This window comes from Emys orbicularis, chromosome 2 (genome assembly GCF_028017835.1).
Source record: "Emys orbicularis isolate rEmyOrb1 chromosome 2, rEmyOrb1.hap1, whole genome shotgun sequence".
NCBI classification, from domain to species: domain Eukaryota; kingdom Metazoa; phylum Chordata; order Testudines; family Emydidae; genus Emys; species Emys orbicularis.
The window spans coordinates 2,633,222-2,651,182 of NC_088684.1; the positions used below are offsets into that span (position 1 = coordinate 2,633,222).

The window sequence follows — 17,961 nt, forward strand, 5'->3', positions numbered from 1 at the left end:
ATGGGCAGGAGCCCGGCCGGGGGACTGGGGCCTGGCACGAGCCGTCACGGATCCCCGGGCACAACCAAGCGGGTGGCCTCCTCCCAGCCCCAGGGCAGGGCCGAGTGTGAGCAGGGGCGGCATGTGGCTGGGCTCCTTCCCACATGGGATCGGCGTGGGGCAGAGGGCCCTGTGGGGGGAGTTTGGGGTCCACGGCTGGGCTGTGGGGCTGAGCAAGCGATGGGCCTGCCAGGGAGCCCCAGGCCATCCCTGTCCAGTGGGGCTGTCCCCAGCAGCGTGGGGGCAGAGCACTTGGGGCAGTTTGAGGGGGCAGGGCCACAGGACCTGAGCCAAGCCCCAGGGAGCAGAGCTGCGCTGGGCGAGCAGTGCTGCGGGAGGGGCGATCCCTGGGGCGGGGGAGGAGTGTCCCTGAAATCTGTGTTTGGGGTGCCTGCCCTGGGGACCCTCTTCCTCGACCCACTCCTCCTTGCTAGTCTGGGCGAGCCTCGGAGGGGGCTATTTCAGCTGCGGGGGGCTGGGTGTGAACAGTGCCAGGCCTCTGAGTGCCCATGCGGGGCCCGGGGGCTGGGTGTGAACGGTGCCAGCCCTCTGAGTGCCTGCGCAGGGCCCGGGGGGTGGGTGTGAACGGTGCCAGGCCTCTGAGTGCCCGTGCGGGGCCCGGGGCGTGGGTGTGAACGGTGCCTCACCTCTGAGTGCCCATGCGGGGCCCGGGGGCTGGGCGTGAATGGTGCCAGCCCTCTGAGTGCCCATGCGGGGCCCGGGGGGTGGGTGTGAACGGTGCCAGCCCTCTGAGTGCCTGCGCAGGGCCTGGGGGGTGGGTATGAACGGTGCCAGCCCTCTGAGTGCTCGTGCAAGGCTCGGGGGTGGGTGTGAATGGTGCCAGCCCTCTGAGTGCCCGTGTGGGGTTCGGGGGCTGGGTGTGAATGGTGCCAGCCCTCTGAGTGCCCGTGCAGGGCCCGGGGGGTGGGTGTGAATGGTGCCTCACCTCTGAGTGCCCGTGCAGGGCCTGGGGGGTGGGTGTGAACGGTGCCTCACCTCTGAGTGCCTGCGCAGAGCCCGTGGGTGGGTGTGAACGGTGCCAGCCCTCTGAGTGCCCGTGCAGGGCCCGGGGGGTGGGTGTGAATGGTGCCAGCCCTCTGAGTGCCCGTGCAGGGCCCGGGGGGTGGGTGTGAATGGTGCCAGCCCTCTGAGTGCCCGTGCAGGGCCCGGGGGGTGGGTGTGAATGGTGCCAGCCCTCTGAGTGCCCGTGCAGGGCCCGGGGGGTGGGTGTGAATGGTGCCAGCCCTCTGAGTGCCTGCGCAGGGCCCGGGGGGTGTTGCTTTCCCAATAAATAGCACAAACGGGCACAGGGTGCTCTGTGCAGCGCCCCTCCCCCACCAGGGACCCCACCGCTGGCAGATGGTCCCCGGGCATCAGTAATGAGCAGGCCCCTCAGTCATGCCCATTGCTTGTTGCGCCGCCTGCCCCCTGGAAGCAGCCCCACCTCCCCCTGTGGGCTCAGGGCCATGGGGGGCCGGGCAGGCGTCACAGCAGGGTGAGGTTCTCCTCATACAGGGACAGCAGCAGCAGGATGGCCCAGCCCCCCAGCAGGCCCAGGTTGTGCAGGGCGAAGAGCAGCCAGGGCCGCTTGTCCTTCACGTTCATCATGGTCGGCAGCTGGAAAGGAAGCGGGGGGTTAGGGCAGGGCCTGCAGCCACCGTGCCCGGTCCGGAGCCAGCCTGGGGCGCGTGGCCCCGGCTGCCCTTCTGACCTGGGGGGCGACTGGGTCAGAGGCTACAGCACCGCCTGGCCCACAGCTCTCCCAGCAGCGCCCACCACCGACATGCAGCCACCTCTGGGGTGAGCCAGGGCAGCTGGCTCACGGCCACAACACCGCTGCCCAGACAAATCCCACTGCAGGGGGGCCGAAGGGAAGCAGCCACATGGGGGTCTGGCCAGGACAGGGGGCTAAGGCCCCAGCAGCGGGAAAGTACCCGGCGAGCTTTGCTGAGTGCACGAGATCAGGGGCCTGCGTTTTACGTCTCATTGGAAAGGCAGCGCCCCCTAGCGCTGGGCTGGCACACCACAGCCGTTAGGGACCCTGAAGGGAGAGCACCCCCTAGCAAGTCCCCACCCCGCTTTCTGCACCACAGCCCCTGCGCGTGCGGTGCTGGGATCCGCCCTGGCTGAGGAGCGGGCTTGCTGCACCCCTGCCGGCCTGCGGAGCTGGGGAGCTCTGCTGAACCCCCCGGCCGGGAGCGGGCGGGCGGTGCTCGTGGGCTGGACTGAGAGGGGGTGACAGGGCACGGAGGGGGCTGCAGTGACACAGGGGGGGTTCTGGGCTCCCCCAGGACAGCAGGGCTTACAAGGGGCCCAGCGAGCGCAGCCCTGGCCCCTGAGCCGAGGGGCCCTTTGTTCCCTTCTGCAGCAGGCCCTGCCCCCCATCGCCAGGCTCTGGCACCCGCTGCCCTCTGCCCCCGTCACCTCACTGAATTCAGGGGAGAACTCTGTGCTAATGAAAACGAGGGGCACCCAGTCCTGAGGAGAGAGCCAGTGCTAGGCTCCCTCCCCCATGCCACTACGCCGACACCCCTCACTCCCGACCCACAGCCCCGGCTAGCCCACCCCTGGGTTCCCCCCTCCCCCAGCTCCGCCGACACCCCTCACTCCCGACCCGCAGCCCCAGCTAGCCCACCCCTGGGCTCCCCCCTCCAGCAGCTCCGCCGACACCCCTCACTCCCGACCCACAGCCCCGGCTAGCCCACCCCTGGGCTCCCTCCCCCATGCCACTACGCCGACACCCCTCACTCCCGACCCACAGCCCCGGCTAGCCCACCCTTGGGTTCCCCCCTCCAGCAGCTCCGCCGACACCCCTCACTCCCGACCCGCAGCCCCGGCTAGCCCACCCCTGGGCTCCCTCCCCCATGCCACTACGCCGACACCCCTCACTCCCGACCCACAGCCCCGGCTAGCCCACCCCTGGGCTCCCCCCTCCCCCAGCTCCGCCGACACCCCTCACTCCCGACCCGCAGCCCCCTGCTAGCCCAGCCCAGAGCTCCCCCCCTCCCAGACTCAGCTCTCAGTGGGACCCTTGGATTAGGGCTCGGACCTTTCCCCTCTGGCGAGCTGGGCGTGGGGGCAGGGCGGGGGTCGGTAGCCGGGGACGCCTGCGTGCGAGGCACTCACCATGTCACAGAGGGCCACGTAGAGGAAGAGGCCCGTGGCCACGGTGAAGATCCAGGCCTGGAACTCCTCGCCCGTCGTCACCGAGAGCGCGATGTAGAGGCCGAGGAAGGCGGTCAGGGCGCTGCTGAAGTTCAGCAGCAAGGCCTTCTTGACGCTCAGCCCCGCATGCAGCAGGGCCGCGAAGTCCCCTGGCAGGGCGGGAACGAGACCACGTCAGGGGGGGCTGCCATTAGCCTGGGCTGCCGGTCACCCCCCACTACGCCAGGCCAGCAGGAGCCGCCCTTAGCCAGCCTGGGCTGGCGTCACCTCCCCTGGGCTGGCCCAGCCGGAGCCTGGCTGGCCTGGGCTGGGCCAGGAGTCACCCCCCAGCTAGCCCGATAAGAGCTGCTCTGAGCCGGTCCCGGACCGGAGTCCCTGGGAAGGGTCCCATGGGGTCTGGGCTGAATAACCCCCCTGCACGGCCTCGGGGCGGCCCAGCCTCCGGCGACTCCCCACCCCCGGGGCAGCCGCTCACCGAGCTCATGCGGCAGCTCGTGGCACAGCACGGCCAGCGACGTGGCCAGCCCCGTCTTCCAGGAGGTGGAGAAGGCAGCCCCCACGGCCAGCCCGTCGGCGAAGTTGTGGATGGCGTCTCCGATGGTGATCATGTAGGGGATCATGCGCTGCTCTGCGGAGCGAGGGGCAGTCAGGGCTGGGCCAGGGGCCGGTCCCCTCCCAATGGAGAGACCACCGCCAGCCTGGGGACCCCTACCCCACATACCCAGCCCCCCAGACCCAGGCAGCCTGGGGGCCCCAGCCCCCCAGACCCATCCAGCCTGGGGCTCCCTGCCCCAGCCCCATCCAGCCTGGGGCCCCCTGCCCCAGCCCCCCAGACCCAGCCAGCCTGGGACTCCCTGCCCCAGCCCCCCAGACCCCCAGACCCATCCAGCCTGGGGCCCCCTGCCCCAGACCCCCAGCCCCAGCCAGCCTGGGGCTCCCTGCCACAGACCCCCAGCCCCATCCAGCCTGGGGCTCCCTGCCCCAGCCCCCCAGCCCCATCCAGCCTGGGGCTCCCTGCCCCAGCCCCCCAGCCCCCCAGCCCCAGCCAGCCTGGGGCCCCCTGCCCCAGACCCCCAGCCCCAGCCAGCCTGGTACCTCCTTGCCTCACCCAGCCCCCCAGACCCATCCAGCCTGGGGCTCCCTGCCCCAGCCCCATCCAGCCTGGGGCCCCCAGCCCCCCAGCCCCAGCCAGCCTGGGGCTCCCTGCCACAGACCCCCAGCCCCAGCCAGCCTGGGGCTCCCTGCCACAGACCCCCAGCCCCAGCCAGCCTGGGGCCCCCTGTCCCACCCACCCAGACCCCCAGGCCCAGCTTTCCAGGATGCCCGCCTCCTCCTGCACAGGCTCATCCCAGTGGCCCTGGTTCCCGTCTCTGACAGTAGTGAACGGCGGATACTTTAGGGATGGGTCATGAAGCCCCGAGGAGCCACGCGGCCCCATGCGGGAAAGTCCTGCCAGGCCTGGTCCCTCTGCTGGGGCAGAACACTGCCAAGCCCTTCTCATTATGCCAGTGTGTGAGAGGAATTTCTTCACTGCAGACCCAGCGGCCTAATGAATAAGGCACCAGCCTCCGGAGCTGAAGATTGTGGGTTCAAGTCCCACCTGGGTTGGGGGGTAACAAATATTTCTGCTTTTCCCAAACCACTAAGCTGGGGGAGAAGCTGAAAGGTGTCTCGGGGTGGGGCAAAGGGCACCAGGCAGGAGCAGCAGTCAGAAAGGGGAAGCCTGGCTGGCTCGCCCCAGAGCTGCGGGTAACAGGCTGTAGGGCCCCACCTGCCCTGGTCCCCAGACCTTCCTCAGCACCAGCCTTCCAGTACCTGAGCCACTCCTTCCTCCCTGGCCTAGCCCCGCTGGGTCTGGGGTTGGGGTCAGAGGTCTGGTGGAGGGGTTCTGGGGTTGGGTTGATTGGGGGGTCTGGGATGGGGGTCTGGGGTTGGGGGCTGATTAGGGGTTCTGGGATGGGGGGGCGGTTGCTGGGGCTGGCGAGTGGCACGAGGGGCTCACAAGGCTGGTGCCCCTTGCAGGGCAGAGGCACTAAGTCACTCACCCCGGCTGCGTCTCCCCTGCCCCGTCTTTCTGAGACTGTCTTCCTCCGCGGTGACCTGGAGGAGGGAGGGACAGACAGGGAGCATGAGGGTTGGCCCTCACCCCGGGGAGCCCTCTGCTGGCAGCAGCTGCCTGGGGGTGCCCCATGGGGCCCAGACCTTCACCTGAGTAGTGAGCCTGGGACCCCTGGCCACAGCCCCCCGCAAGACCAGGCACAGCTGGCATGGGACACGCGCCCCGCTCCATCCAGCTGTGAGCAGGACGCAGGCACAGCCCCTGTTAGAGCTGCCCCTTAACCCCTTCACTGCCAGGCCGGCCCCAGAGCTGTGCCGAGCCATGAAGGTAGCAAGGGCAAGGCGACATTCAGAGACGTGCCCACTGGGCTGTACCTGGTGCTGCCCAGTGGGTGAGGCCCACCTGGCTGGCCCTGCCCTGCAGCCTGCGTCATCCCCCTCCCTGCCCCATCCTGGGGGCTGGGGGCTGGGGGCTGGGCTTTACCAGGTCGGCCTGCGAGGCTCCTTTCTCCTGCTTCTTCCTCCTCTGCTCGGCCTGGTAGACTTGCAGGGACATGGCGTGGTCGTGCGGGTGCCCCCCGCCAGCCTCCTCCTGCCGGAGCAACACACACAGCTCACCCAGCGCCCCCCACGGCACCGATGGGGAGTGGCCCACGGGCCCCACGGGCACCTGCCTCGGGGGCGTGGCAGATGCAACAGCCACCCGCAGCCCAGAGCACGGAGCGCCCGCGCCACCTGTGCCCAACAGGCACTGCAGGGAACGGCAGGGAGGCAGCGCCTGACGGGGTGTTGGCTGAGACGCGGGGAAGGGCCAGGAGAGCTTTAACCCATTCCAGCAGCACAGTTCCCACTACCCCTGCCCCCGGGGCATGGGGGTCAGCGCTGACTGCCAGGGGAGAGCGCCCCCCGCTGAGCCCCCGCCCCGCTCCCGGCACCACAGCGCCCCCCGCCGAGCCCCCTGCCCCGCTCCCCGCCCCGCTCCCCGCACCACAGCGCCCCCTGCCAAGCCCCCACCCCGCTCCCCGCACCACAGCGCCCTCCGCCGAGCCCCCGCCCCGCTCCCCACAACACAGCGCCCCCGCTGAGCCCCCGCCCCGCTCCCCGCACCACAGCGCCCCTCGCCGAGCCCCCACCCCGCTCCCCGCACCACAGCGCCCCCTGCCAAGCCCCCACCCCGCTCCCCGCACCACAGCGCCCTCCGCCGAGCCCCCGCCACGCTCCCCACAACACAGCGCCCCCGCTGAGCCCCCGCCCCGCTCCCCGCACCACAGCGACCCCCGCTGGGCCCCCACCCCACTCCCCACACCACAGCGCCCCCCGCCGAGCCCCCCGCCCCGCTCCCCGCACCACAGCGCCACCCGCTGAGCCTCCGCCCCGCTCCCCGCACCACAGCGCCCTCCGCCGAGCCCCCGCCACGCTCCCCACAACACAGCGCCCCCGCTGAGCCCCCGCCACGCTCCCCGCACCACAGCGATCCCCGCCGAGCCCCCACCCCGCTCCCCGCACCACAGCGACCCCCGCTGAGCCCCCGCCCCGCTCCCCGCACCACAGCGCCCCCTGCCGAGCCCCCGCCCCGCTCCCCGCACCACAGCGCTCCCGGCTGAGCCCCCGCCCTGCTCCCTGCAACCCAGCGCCCCCTACCGAGCCCCCCGCCCCGCTCCCCGCACCACAGCGCCCCCTAGTGCTGCACTGGGGCATTGGGGTCACTGCTGACTGCCAGGGGAGAGTGCCCCCTACTGAGCCCCTGCCCCACCCCTGCCCCGCTCCCTGCACCACAGCGCCCCCTAGTGCAGCACTGGGGCATTGGGGTCAGTGCTGACTGCCAAGGGAGAGCACCTGCTTTTTCTGTGCCCCCTGCCCCTCCAAAATACCCCACCTCCCTCCCCCATCTGCCCCCTGCCTCCCTCGCCCCCAGACCTCGGGCTCGTTGCCCCCCAGGACGCTGAAGAACTTCTCCAGGAGGAAGAAGACATAGATGCCACCCAGCACGGCCAGCAGCTTCCAGATGGTGTCCCTGGTCCCGGCCTCCTCAGCCCCGTGCGCGTGCCCCTCGTCCACGTGCGAGTGCAGGCCCAGGAACTGCAACGACAGCACGAGGGAGTCTCAGCCGGGGCGGGGGACTCGCTTGGGCACGCGGGGACGCCCCCTCTCTGCCCGCGCACTCCCTGTGTGTAAGCACACGCCCCTGCCAGTGCCACACACCCATGTGCATGCTCGCCTCCCCCGACACTGGCCAGCACACACACAGCCATCTGCACACTCACCTGCACTCACTCGCACGTGCCTATATGCACACCCATGTGCCCATCCATACATCCACATGCCCGCACGCACACCCATGTGCCCACTCACACGCCTACATGCCCACATGTATACCCACGTGCACTGGCCCACGTGCCCATGCACACAGCCCCCCGGGTGCTCACCCACGCCCATTTCCGAGCTGTGCACTCAGTCCCCGGGAGTGGGCCCAGCTGCTCACCTGGGGGATGAGGTGGAGCAGGGCGTCCCCAGTGAGCGAGCCCACAGCCAGGCTGACAAAGCCCTGGATGACGTACGGGTAGGCACTGGCGCAGGCGGTGCACAGGAGCAGGACGATGCCAAGCAGCGCGCACAGGCAGATCACCAGCGTGGCCAGCGAGCCATAGATGTACCCTGTGCAGAGAGCGGGTGTTACCCACCCCGGCCCGGAGCCCCGCACCGCCCTGCACAGGGCAGGACGCGGAAATCCCAGGCAGCCAGATGCCCCCGTCCAGCTCCTCCCCAGGCACTTGAGGCAGGAGGGAGCTGGGGTCTGCCCCCGCAGGGCACGGGACTGTCCTCAGTCCCGAGCCGTTAGGGGCTGTGAGGACACGGGGGCACCGTGGGCACCGCCTCCCGCCCCACCACCAGATGCTTTGAAATGGAGAGATGTCCGCACGCCCCGGGGGCTGCCCCTTGTTCTAACCCACGGGCACCGCCAAGCCCAGCCATGGGGCCTCTCTCGCCCGCCCGCCCCCCCCGCACAGGAGACAGGGCCTCACTCTCTGCCTCGGTCAGTCGGCCGCCGGGCACGCTCAGGTGAGGGACAGAGCAGGCCCCGCTGAGCTGCTGCTGGAGCAGAGCCGGGCTGAGACTGGTGAAGTCCGGGCCAGAGATCCCTGCGTCGGGGTCGAGACTGTAAATCTCCAGGAGGTCGCCGGGGCTCAGACATATCTGGAAACACAGATGGGGAGTTACTGATGGAGTCGGCGGCACCCAAGCCATGGATCTGAGCCCCCCGCGGCCCAGAGCCCTCAGCCAGGAGAGCGGCCTCTCCAGGGCTTTGTGCCGGCTCCAGCGCCATGGATCCAGCCCACCCCCAGACGGTTTCCTGGTTCTCCGCCTGCCCTGCCCAGGTTTGCTGCCAGCCCGAGGCCCAAGCACGACGCTCTTGCTGCCACACTGCCTGGGTGGGCGGCTCTTTGCTTCCTGCCCTGGGACCTGCCCCGAGGGCTGCGGCTGCCCCTTGTGAACCAGACAGCAGGACACGAGTCCGGCCCCAAACTCAAACGCGGGTGGGAAACATTCCCCAGGCCTCTGCCCAGCCAGGCTGCTGCCAGGCGGTACCAACGGCCCTGAGAAAGGCTGTTCTCAGCCCTGGGAGGCGAGGGAGTCGGGACTCCTGGGTTCTGTTCTGGGGCTGGGGACAGCCTCCCACTAGGGGTTGTGGGGAGAGCAAGTGAACTGGGGTTAGGAAGGAGAGAGCTGGACACTTCCGGTTTTGTGTCTCTGCTTCAGGGCTTCAGCCGGCCACCGGCGGGGTCAGGAAGGATCTTCCCCAGTGTATTCTGGGAGGATTTATCTCCTTACTCTCAAGCACTGGGAATGGCCATGGCCGGAGATGGGGCACTGGGCGGGGTGGGCCAGGCCAGTCCCTTTCTTTGGCATTTGGCTGGCTAGTTCTTGCTCACATGCCCAGGGTCTGACACCCCCACATGTGGGGTGGGCAAGGAGTTTCCCCCAGTCAGGCTGGCAGGGACCTCGGGGGGTTCCCCTTCCCCTGCAGCGTGTGGGTCACTTGCAGGATTAGCTGGGTGTAGCTCACTGGGACATTGCCCTGCCATTGCGGTCCCTGCTGTGCTCTGCCTGTGAGCTGTGGTGCATTGCCACATTTCGGCTGTGGGGTTCGCCTGGGGGTGCTGGGGGCCTGTGACACTCAGGAGGTCAGACTCTGATCTGGGCCCCTCTGGCCTTTAACCCGATGATTCTCCAGACGCCCCTGCCCTGGGTTCCGGGTCCCTCGGACTGCCGGCATGGGGACAGCTGTAGCCCTGCTGCCTACCGTGTCCCAGACGAGACCGGCATTGTCCGGCTCCCTCTGCCCCGGGAGGCTCCGTCTCAGCCGCCTGGGCGTGTCGCCGTGGTGCGGGTCCAAGTGATCGCCGGGGGCTGTGTGGTTGCCGGGGCGCTGGCTGTTGTGGGGAGCTGACGTGGGCTCCTCGTGGTGATCGGCGTGTGCTTCGTCATCATGGTGATGGTCCGTGTGCTCGTCCTCTGGCCCCAAGGCCAGCTGGCCCATCAGTGCGGTCAGGCCTGTCACAGGCCAAGCCCGTCATGCCCGCTCCCAGCCCAGTTGCCCCTCGGCAGGAGCGGCCCTTCCCCTGCAGCCCCCCCGCCCAGCTCCATCACTGCAGCCTCCTGCCCCGTCCCCCACCCCAGGGCTCACCTCCTGGGCTCAGAGTTGGCTGGGGCCCGGGGATGCTGGCGCGCAAGCTGCCCAGAGCTCCAGGAGTGGAACATCCCGGCTGCTCCCCCCCACCCTGAGGCAGGGGCTGGGACGGGGCTTTGAAGGAATTTCCCCCTCTGAGCCCGGCTCCCCCGGTGCGAGGGGAGAGCCCAGCCAGGCTGCGGGGGAGCCCAGCTCTCTGGCCTGCAATGGGGACACTGCAGCCTGCGTGACGCCATCGGCCTGCGGGGGGCTCCGCGGAGCGGGGCTGTGCCGGGGGCCTCTCGGAACCAGCACCGTCCCTGAGCCTGCCACCGGAGGGCACCCTGCTCACACCTGGAGCCAGCAGGTGGCACACGCCCCGTTGGCAGGGAAACCCGTGCCAAGCGCCCGCTGGCCATGGAGCTGTAGGGCCGCAGGACCCATCGCCCTGTGCCAGCCTTTCCCAAGGGGCAGGGGCTCAGCAAAGCCCTCCCCCAGTGGCCTGCTGCAAAGGATTCTGGGGCCCTGCGAGGAGGAGCCGGGTGGGGGGCGGGTACCGAGCCCTCGGTTACCCCCGGCCACGGCTGCCCTGACTCACCTGCCAGCGTCAGGTTCTGGGACTCGTTGCCGTAGCGACGGAAGATGTACCCCAGGAAATAGTGGGGGTGCGGCAGGGCGTGGAAGCAGTCCCCCAGCAGCACGTGGTACGTGACCGTCACCAGCACCCGCCCGGCCACGTCGGCCGCCACCCGGCCGGAGACCGCAGTGCTCTTCTGCAGGACGTGCTCCGCGTCCAGGCACGGCTGGGGGGGGGGGGGAAAGGGCTGATGAGAACGGCTCCCAGTCCCAGACCAGACCCACTTCCGCCCCGTGGGTCTGGGCTCCCCCAGCCACCATGTGGGAGAGTGTGGGGTGGATTCGATGGCGTGGGGGTGGGACACACAGGGGAAGGAGAGTGAGAAAGTGCCCCCCAAAAGGAGATGAGTCCAGGCACTGCAACAGGCTCTGGGAGCTGTCCTGTGACTTGGGGGGCACAGGCCTGGGGGTCAAGACCAGCTCCCCAGCTAGGGGTGTTGGGGAACAGCAGCAGCTGACATGCCTGATCCAGGCCCACCCATCAATGGGATGGGCTTAGAAATACCAAAGCGGGAGCTCGGGGGGTGGCTGTCTCCTGCTTTTCTCAGCAGCCCGGAGGGCTGGAAGCTGCTGGGCGTTTGCGCTGCGAGTCTCCCGTAATCCCCTGACTCCAGGGCTTGGAGCTTTAGGAGACGTGCCCTAGAGGTGAGATCTGGTGATACGGGGAGGGGGGCAAGGCGTTAGCGTGACAGCGACAGATCAGGGTGTCCCATAGGCTCCCGGGGGGACCTTGACCCCTCTCCCTACACAGTGTTCGAGGAGGGGGGGTCACAGCTGGTGGTTTGGACACACCCGCTGGGCTCTGCCGGCCAGTTCCAGCCTCAGTCCCAGGAGCTGTTTGCTAACAGGTGGAACCAGCCAATTTCTTCCTTGGCTGCAGTCCCAGCTCTCTCGCCAGCAGCCCCGGCAGCGCCACTTGGCTGGAAAGGGTCCGGCTCACGCGGCTGCCTCGCTCCAGCTCTCGGGTGGCCCTTGGCACCGCCCGGACTGTCCCACGGCCCCGCCTGCGCTGCTCTGGGGCAAGGCGACCGGCGAGTGACGGGGGCAGCTCGGCTGGGACCCGGTGGCTCGAGTCAGCAGGGGTGATCGGGGTGGGTGACAGACTCCTGGCCCCATCCGCACTCCACTGACTGGCACAGGCCTCGTGTGCAGAGGGCACTGGGCCTGCAATGAGCCAGGATCCCGGCACACAGAACCACTGGGGCACTCGGGCCTGGCTGTGAGCGTTGGTGTTTTCAGAGAGGGACTCTAAGCTGACTTCACCCCCCAGCTCTGCCAGGGCCGGCAGCCCGGCCATGCCACAGGGCTTGCATGACTTGAGCTTAATAGTCAGTGCTGGGGGAGGGGGTTCGGGGGGACAGAGAATGGGACTGTACAAAAACACAACTCAGTCTACGTCGGCTACTGGTGCACCAGGGAGCAGTGCAAACCTACAGAGCACTGCACCCAGCTTGTTGTGCCAAAAATGTTGTTAACATCCCGACTCCAGTGTGTGGCCACAAAAATCCAGCCCAATCCAGACGGGGGCGACTCCTGTCTCCTGCCCACAACCCGCAGCAAGAACTGCCCATCGCACGGCTGGACGGTGCTGGGTAGTAACTAGTGACACCACATTTATAGTGAAGGGCTTATCTGTGATGTCACTGCTCCAAATTCCTGTGCTGCTTCTTATAGACACAGCACTGGAAAACAGCGCCTCGCCTCGTTACTCAGAATGACACCCCTCAGTCAAAGTCCCGGACCCAACCTCTCCAGGCCCATGCTCCCCACTCCATGGGGCTAAAGCCCTGAGTCCAGAGGTGAAAGTGAGCCAGTCCTGTCCGGTACGGCGTACCGGCAAGAGCCAGTACACAGCCGACCACACCGGCAGGGGGCAGCTTCCCCAGGCCGGCAACTTAAAAGGACCCGGGACTCCCAGCCGTCGCTACTGCAGCCCGAGCCCTGGGCCCTTTAAATAGCTGGGGGGGCCCCGGGGTAGTGGCGGCGATTTAAAAGGCCCGGGGGGTGGATGGGTCAGGGGTTCTGAGGGGGGCGGGAAGTGGGAGGGGGCTGATAGGGGGCAGGGGCCAGGCTATTTGGGGAGGCACAGCCTTCCCTACCAAGCCCTCCATACAGTTTTGTAACCCCAATGTAGGGGGCAGTAGTGACACACACCAGATTCCCCAGCAGGGAGCAGTCACACACGCGCACACACACACACACACACTTACCTGGTGCCTGTCTGCGTCTCTGTAATTCTCCCGCATGCCTCCAAGCAGCTCCGCCACTTTCTCCGCCGTGGGCCCCGCAGCGGGATTCCCGCTGGAGAAGCTGGTGAGGAAGGCCCCGGCCTCGGCCACCCACTGGCCGCCCCTCACTGCAGCGCAGATGGCCGCGGGGTCTGTCAGGTAGAGCAGCACGCCGGCACCGAGCTGCGGGAGCTCCGTAGCCGTGAGGTTGGCGTCGCCCGTCCCTGCCTTGCCCACGAGCGTGAAGACATCCGGCACGGAGATGCACTGTGGGGAGAGGGGCAGAGCTGGCACACACCACACCGCACTGAGACCCGGCAGCCTCTTGCCATCGGTGACAAGCTGGGAATATGGCCTGGGGCCTGCAGAGCCACTGGATGCCTGGCGTGCCCTGCCACGCCTGCCTCGGCTCAGGGCTAGGCTGTGCTGGGGTAACTACCCCGATCCATCTGCGGGGTGGGGAGCCCCTCGAGGTGACGTGTGGCACTGGGCTCAAAGGGGACATTTTACCCCAGCATCAGACCTTGGCGCCCTTGGGGCAGTGAGCCTGGGGCCCGAGGAGCTGGGATCCCCAGCGGCTACCCTGCCAGTGCCCGGCTTCGAGCTGTTGCTGTGTGAGCTTCGGGCCCTGCTGCTTCCAGTCACAGCAGAGAGCTGGGGAATGGTCTAGGCCAACGGTTTCCAACCTTTCCCATCCCAGGACCCTCCCCTGAGCCGTCAGCCCCCTTGAGAGGGACAGGGTGGACCCTGGGCACCATCCCTGGCTGAGCTCCCACTCGGAAGCATCAGAAGGGTTCTGCACCACGGGCGCTGACAGCTGGGCCGATGGTCTCACAGTCGGACACCTGACATTGGCACCCGGACGTGTGGCCGGATTCTGGGACATGCTGAGCACCCAGCAGCTCTCGGGGGCGGTGGTGTGACGTTGTGCAGTCTACATGGTTTTATAAAAACATGATAATAAGTGAATATAATGTAACTGGGATAGTTTTATAAAAAATTTGATAATAAGTGACTATAATGCAAATGGGATATGCTTTGTGCAAAAGGTCTCTTGTAAGGTATCATTACAAAGCTCATAATCTACTGAGTGTGATCATCCTATTTGTAGAAATGTACCACTCTTGTATCTAAAACTAGAAATATAAAATGCAACTCTGAGGGCCTATTGTAATTATGTAAAGTGTGGGCCATTAATGATGGTTTGGAATCTTGATGACTCCCATTGTCTGCAGATGGCTGTTTACCTGTGAGTCTCCCTGTATGTGTGTGTGCTGGCAAGTGAGTAATGAAGTCTTGCAGTGACATGTGATCATGTCACCTGAACTGGAATCCATCTTTAACCTGGTGCTTTTTCAGTGAGGGGAGGGGGTGGAAAGCCAGAGGGACAAAGGGTTCCCGCCTTATGCAAAAGATATATAAAGGGGTGGAAGAGAACAGAGAGGGAGAGAAGCCATCATGAAGAATCCCCTAGCTATCACCTGAGCTGGAACAAGAGCTGTACCAGGGGAAAGAATTGTGCCCAGGCCTGGAAGGTGTCCAGTCTGAGAAAAAGCTTACTGAAGCATCTCTGAGGGTGAGATTATCTGTATTCAGTTTGATTAGACATAGATTTGCGCATTTTATTTTATTTTGCTTGTGACTTACTTTGTTCTGTCTGTTACTACTTTGAACCACTTAAATCCTACTGTCTGTATTTAATAAAATCACTTTTTATTTAGTAATTTACTCAGAGTATGTATTAATACCTGGGGGAGCAAACAACTGTGCATATCTCTCTATCAGTGTTATAGAGGGCGAACAATTTATGAGTTTGCTCTGCATAAGCTTTATGCAGGGTAAAACGGATTTATCTGGGTTTAGACCCCATTGGGAGTTGGGCATCTGAGTGCTAAAGACAAGCACACTTCTGAGAGCTGTTTTCAGGTAAACTTGCAGCTTTGGGACAAGTGATTCAGACCCTGGGTCTGTGTTGGAGCCAGACAGGAGTGTCTGACTCAGCAAGACAGGGTGCTGGAGTCCTGAGCTGGCAGGGAAAACAGAAGCAGGGGTAGTCTTTGCACATTGGGTGGCAGCTCCCAAGGGGGTTTCTGTGATCCAACCCGTCACAGGTGGGCACCGGGCACCCGTGACCAGCAGGCCGGTTGTGTTTGCCACCTCATGCCTCGGTTTCCCCATGTCAGGTGGGGGTAAGGCTGGGCTCGCTCGCTCCAGCGAGGTGGCGGTGAGCTCACACACCAAGCTCTTGGCGGGCCCGACGCACTGACACGGCCTTCAGTGACACGCAGGCGTGGCCGTCCCTGGGACGTGATGCTAGGACAGGGCCAATGGTGTCCAGGAAGGGACCCTACTGATGACCCAGTCCCAGGGTAGCCCTGTCCCAGGGGAGCCTTTGCCTCTTATCTACCCTTCAGCAGCTCTTCTCAGGCGAGCGTGGCTGGCCGGGCGTCCTGTGCGGATGCAAAGCACCCAGCCCTAGGCAGCAGGGAACGGCCAGCTCCCTGCATGCTCTAGCCAGGGGTCAGTGGGTTCATCTCCGGTGCAAAACACGCCCCCCCCCCCCCTCCGGGCAGCCAGTCTCAGAGCCAGATCTCCAGCCTCGGGCAATGGCCCTGTAGCCGCGTCAGGCTTGGCTGGAGCTCGGGCTCTGAGGCCCGGGGAGGGGGGTGGGTCTCAGAGCCCCAACTCTGGCTATTTTGAGCATGGTGCTGTGAGCCCCAGGCTGCAGACCCGGGCTCTGAGACCCTCTGCCACGGGCCCGGGGTTTGCTTGTTTGTTTTGCAGTGTGGATGTACCATGGAGGGGGGAGCGTAGGCAGCTGGGCTGAGACCGCTTCACCCAGGCAGCCAGCATCTCTGGGTCTGCGCTGGAGCCTGGGAGAGACCCGAGGGCAGTGCCCGGCCTGCAGCTCACAGCCAGTCCCAGGCGATTGAGCCCCCTGCTCCAGCGGCTGAGGCCCAGCCCTGAGGAGGGGCCAGGAAGAGCCGTCCCACTACTGCAGTAAGGGGGCTTCTGCCTTCCCCAGACGCATGGGGATAGCAGATCCGCCCGGGGTCTACAGCTCCCCTGCAAAATAACAACCACGTCCACTGCGCACCCCCACTGCACACACACACACCCCTACACACTGCACACTCCACACTGCACACACACACTGCATACATCCCCTACGTGCGCACACTGCACACCCCCACTGCGGGCGCACACACCTACACACTGCACACCCCCACTGCGGGCGCACACACGTACACACTGTGCACCCACTGCACACACATGGACACACTGCACACCCCACACTGCGCATGTACAAACTGCATACCTCCACTGGGTGCACACCCCCCACGTACACACTGCACACACACACTGCGCACCCCACAATGTGCGTGCACACACACGTACCCACTGCGCACCCCACACTGCATACAAACGCACATAGTGCACATATGCTACACACATATACACACACCCTGCAAACAGTGCACACCCCACACGTACCCAGTGCACACACGCTGGACACAAGGGGAGCATGCAAACACAGAGTGCACGAACGCACGCACACACACACTGTCTGGAGCACAGGCCCGATGCCCCCTCCCTTGCCCCTTGGTTGGCCATGGACACCCGTGCGAAGCAGGCATGCCAGGCTCCCGCTGGCGGCAGGGAGGGGCGAATTCTGAGCCTTGCTCCCTTGCAGTGCAGGCCAAACTCCCACTGACTTCCTAGGGGATTTCCCTGACCAGAGACTGCCCGGGATTCGAACTAGTCAATGGTAATATTCCGAGTCACCTCAGTAACTGCAGCCCTGGACAACAGCCAGAGCCCAGCGGGCGCACTGAGATGTTCGCAATAGAATCGAGGCCACAGGCTGGCTCTGCCCTGGCAGCCCCTTGGCGCTTGCCCCAGCCCCCTGTGCAGGTCCCCAGCTCCACCCCACCCCTGCAGAACGGCCACGGCCAGTCTGGGCTGATTCTGCTCACAAGGGGCTTGACCTGCCTGCTCCTAGCGAACACTGGGCTGGTGCAGGGGGGGCCCCGGGGAGGAACCTGCCAGGGAAACGGGGGCCGAGGGGCCGGTTCTGTGTCTGGGGAGAGACGCCCTGTGTTTACGGCAGGGGAGTACGGGGTTAAGTGATGGCAAACTGTCAGGAACAAAGGAGCTGCCTCCCTGCCCCTCCCGGTGTGAGTGCCGGAGCTGGCCTGGATCCCAGCCACCAGCCGGGGCAGCCAGGAGACCCTCCCACCCCTGCCCGGCACATGCTAGCGCCAGTTCTGAATGCACCGGCTACGCCAGGGCTCCCCCATCCCTCGGGGAGATGCTCCTCCGGCCGGAGCCATCCCCGCACGCCCCCTCCCTTAACATCTCCCCCTTGCGTCGCACCCCCGCGTCCTCCCCCCCGGACGGGGCGCTCCTGCCGCGGCCTGGCCGCGATGCCCCGGCTGGGAACCTGCCGTTCCTGCTGCCTCGGCCCCTCCCGCCCGGGCTGGAGTTTGACCCAGTCTTTGCTCCCGACCCGCAGAGGAAGGAGGGGAGCGGACCGCGCCTGGCTGCGGCGTTACCTTTTCACACGGCACTGCTGGGCACTGCACACGGGCCGCCAGGATACTTAAGAGGGAGTCCAGGGCAGCGTGGGGCAGAGAGCCTTCTCCCGACGCCAGCAGGGCCCACACGCTCTGCAGCACCTGCTCCTGGCTGGGCGCCGGCGCCCCTCGCCCCGGGCACACAGCCCCCCCCAGGCAGAGCAGAACCAGGGGCACCAGGAGCGCCATGGCAGTGTCCTCGAGGCCCACGCTGGCTCCGGCCAGGCTCCCCGGGGCCAGAGAGCCAGAGCTGTGGGGAGCAGTGGCTCTAATCCTGCAGGTATTTGCTGCTGCCGCCTGTGATTGGCTCAGGGTGAGATTGCCTCGGGTTAACCATTCCACAGAACCCGTCCAGCTCTGCAGATCCTCCTGCGATAGGGGCAGGGCAAGGTGGCTCCGAGTTACCCAGCCCAGCCCATTGTCCCGCCGGGGAGTGGCGGGGCTCTGCTCTGCCAGGAGAGCAGAGGCCGTGCCCGCTCCAGCATCGTCAGCAGAGCTGCCCCCGCCGGGAGGAAATGAGCAGGCAGGACCTGCTTCGAGGCTATTGCCCAACACGGTTCCAGCCCCGGCCCTGGAGACGGGACAGTCA

At 66.3% G+C, this 17,961-nt stretch overlaps 1 protein-coding gene across 1 annotated transcript; it reads right to left on the reverse strand.

Moving 5' to 3' along the window:
- Positions 1-1,524: 1,524 nt before the first annotated feature.
- On the reverse strand, positions 1,525-17,561 carry SLC39A4 (solute carrier family 39 member 4). The gene is made up of 12 exons (XM_065399834.1): positions 17,352-17,561; positions 12,778-13,062; positions 10,530-10,734; positions 9,566-9,816; positions 8,286-8,457; positions 7,745-7,917; positions 7,180-7,341; positions 5,747-5,854; positions 5,250-5,304; positions 3,680-3,832; positions 3,166-3,353; positions 1,525-1,656 (listed from the first exon to the last, which is right to left on the reverse strand). The coding sequence occupies exons 1-12, from the start codon at positions 17,559-17,561 to the stop codon at positions 1,525-1,527; spliced, it is 2,094 nt and encodes a 697-aa protein (XP_065255906.1).
- Positions 17,562-17,961: the final 400 nt, after the last annotated feature.

Coding starts and splice junctions, on each gene's coding strand:
- SLC39A4 (XM_065399834.1), bottom strand. CDS start 17,561: ATGGCGCTCCTGGTGCCCCTGGTTCTGCTCTGCCTGGGGGGGGCTGTG. Junction 10,735..12,777: donor GAGACGCAGACAGGCACCAG/GTAAGTGTGTGT, acceptor CCCCCCCCCCAG/CCGTGCCTGGACGCGGAGCA. Junction 1,657..3,165: donor ACGTGGCCCTCTGTGACATG/GTGAGTGCCTCG, acceptor CTTCCTTTCCAG/CTGCCGACCATGATGAACGT.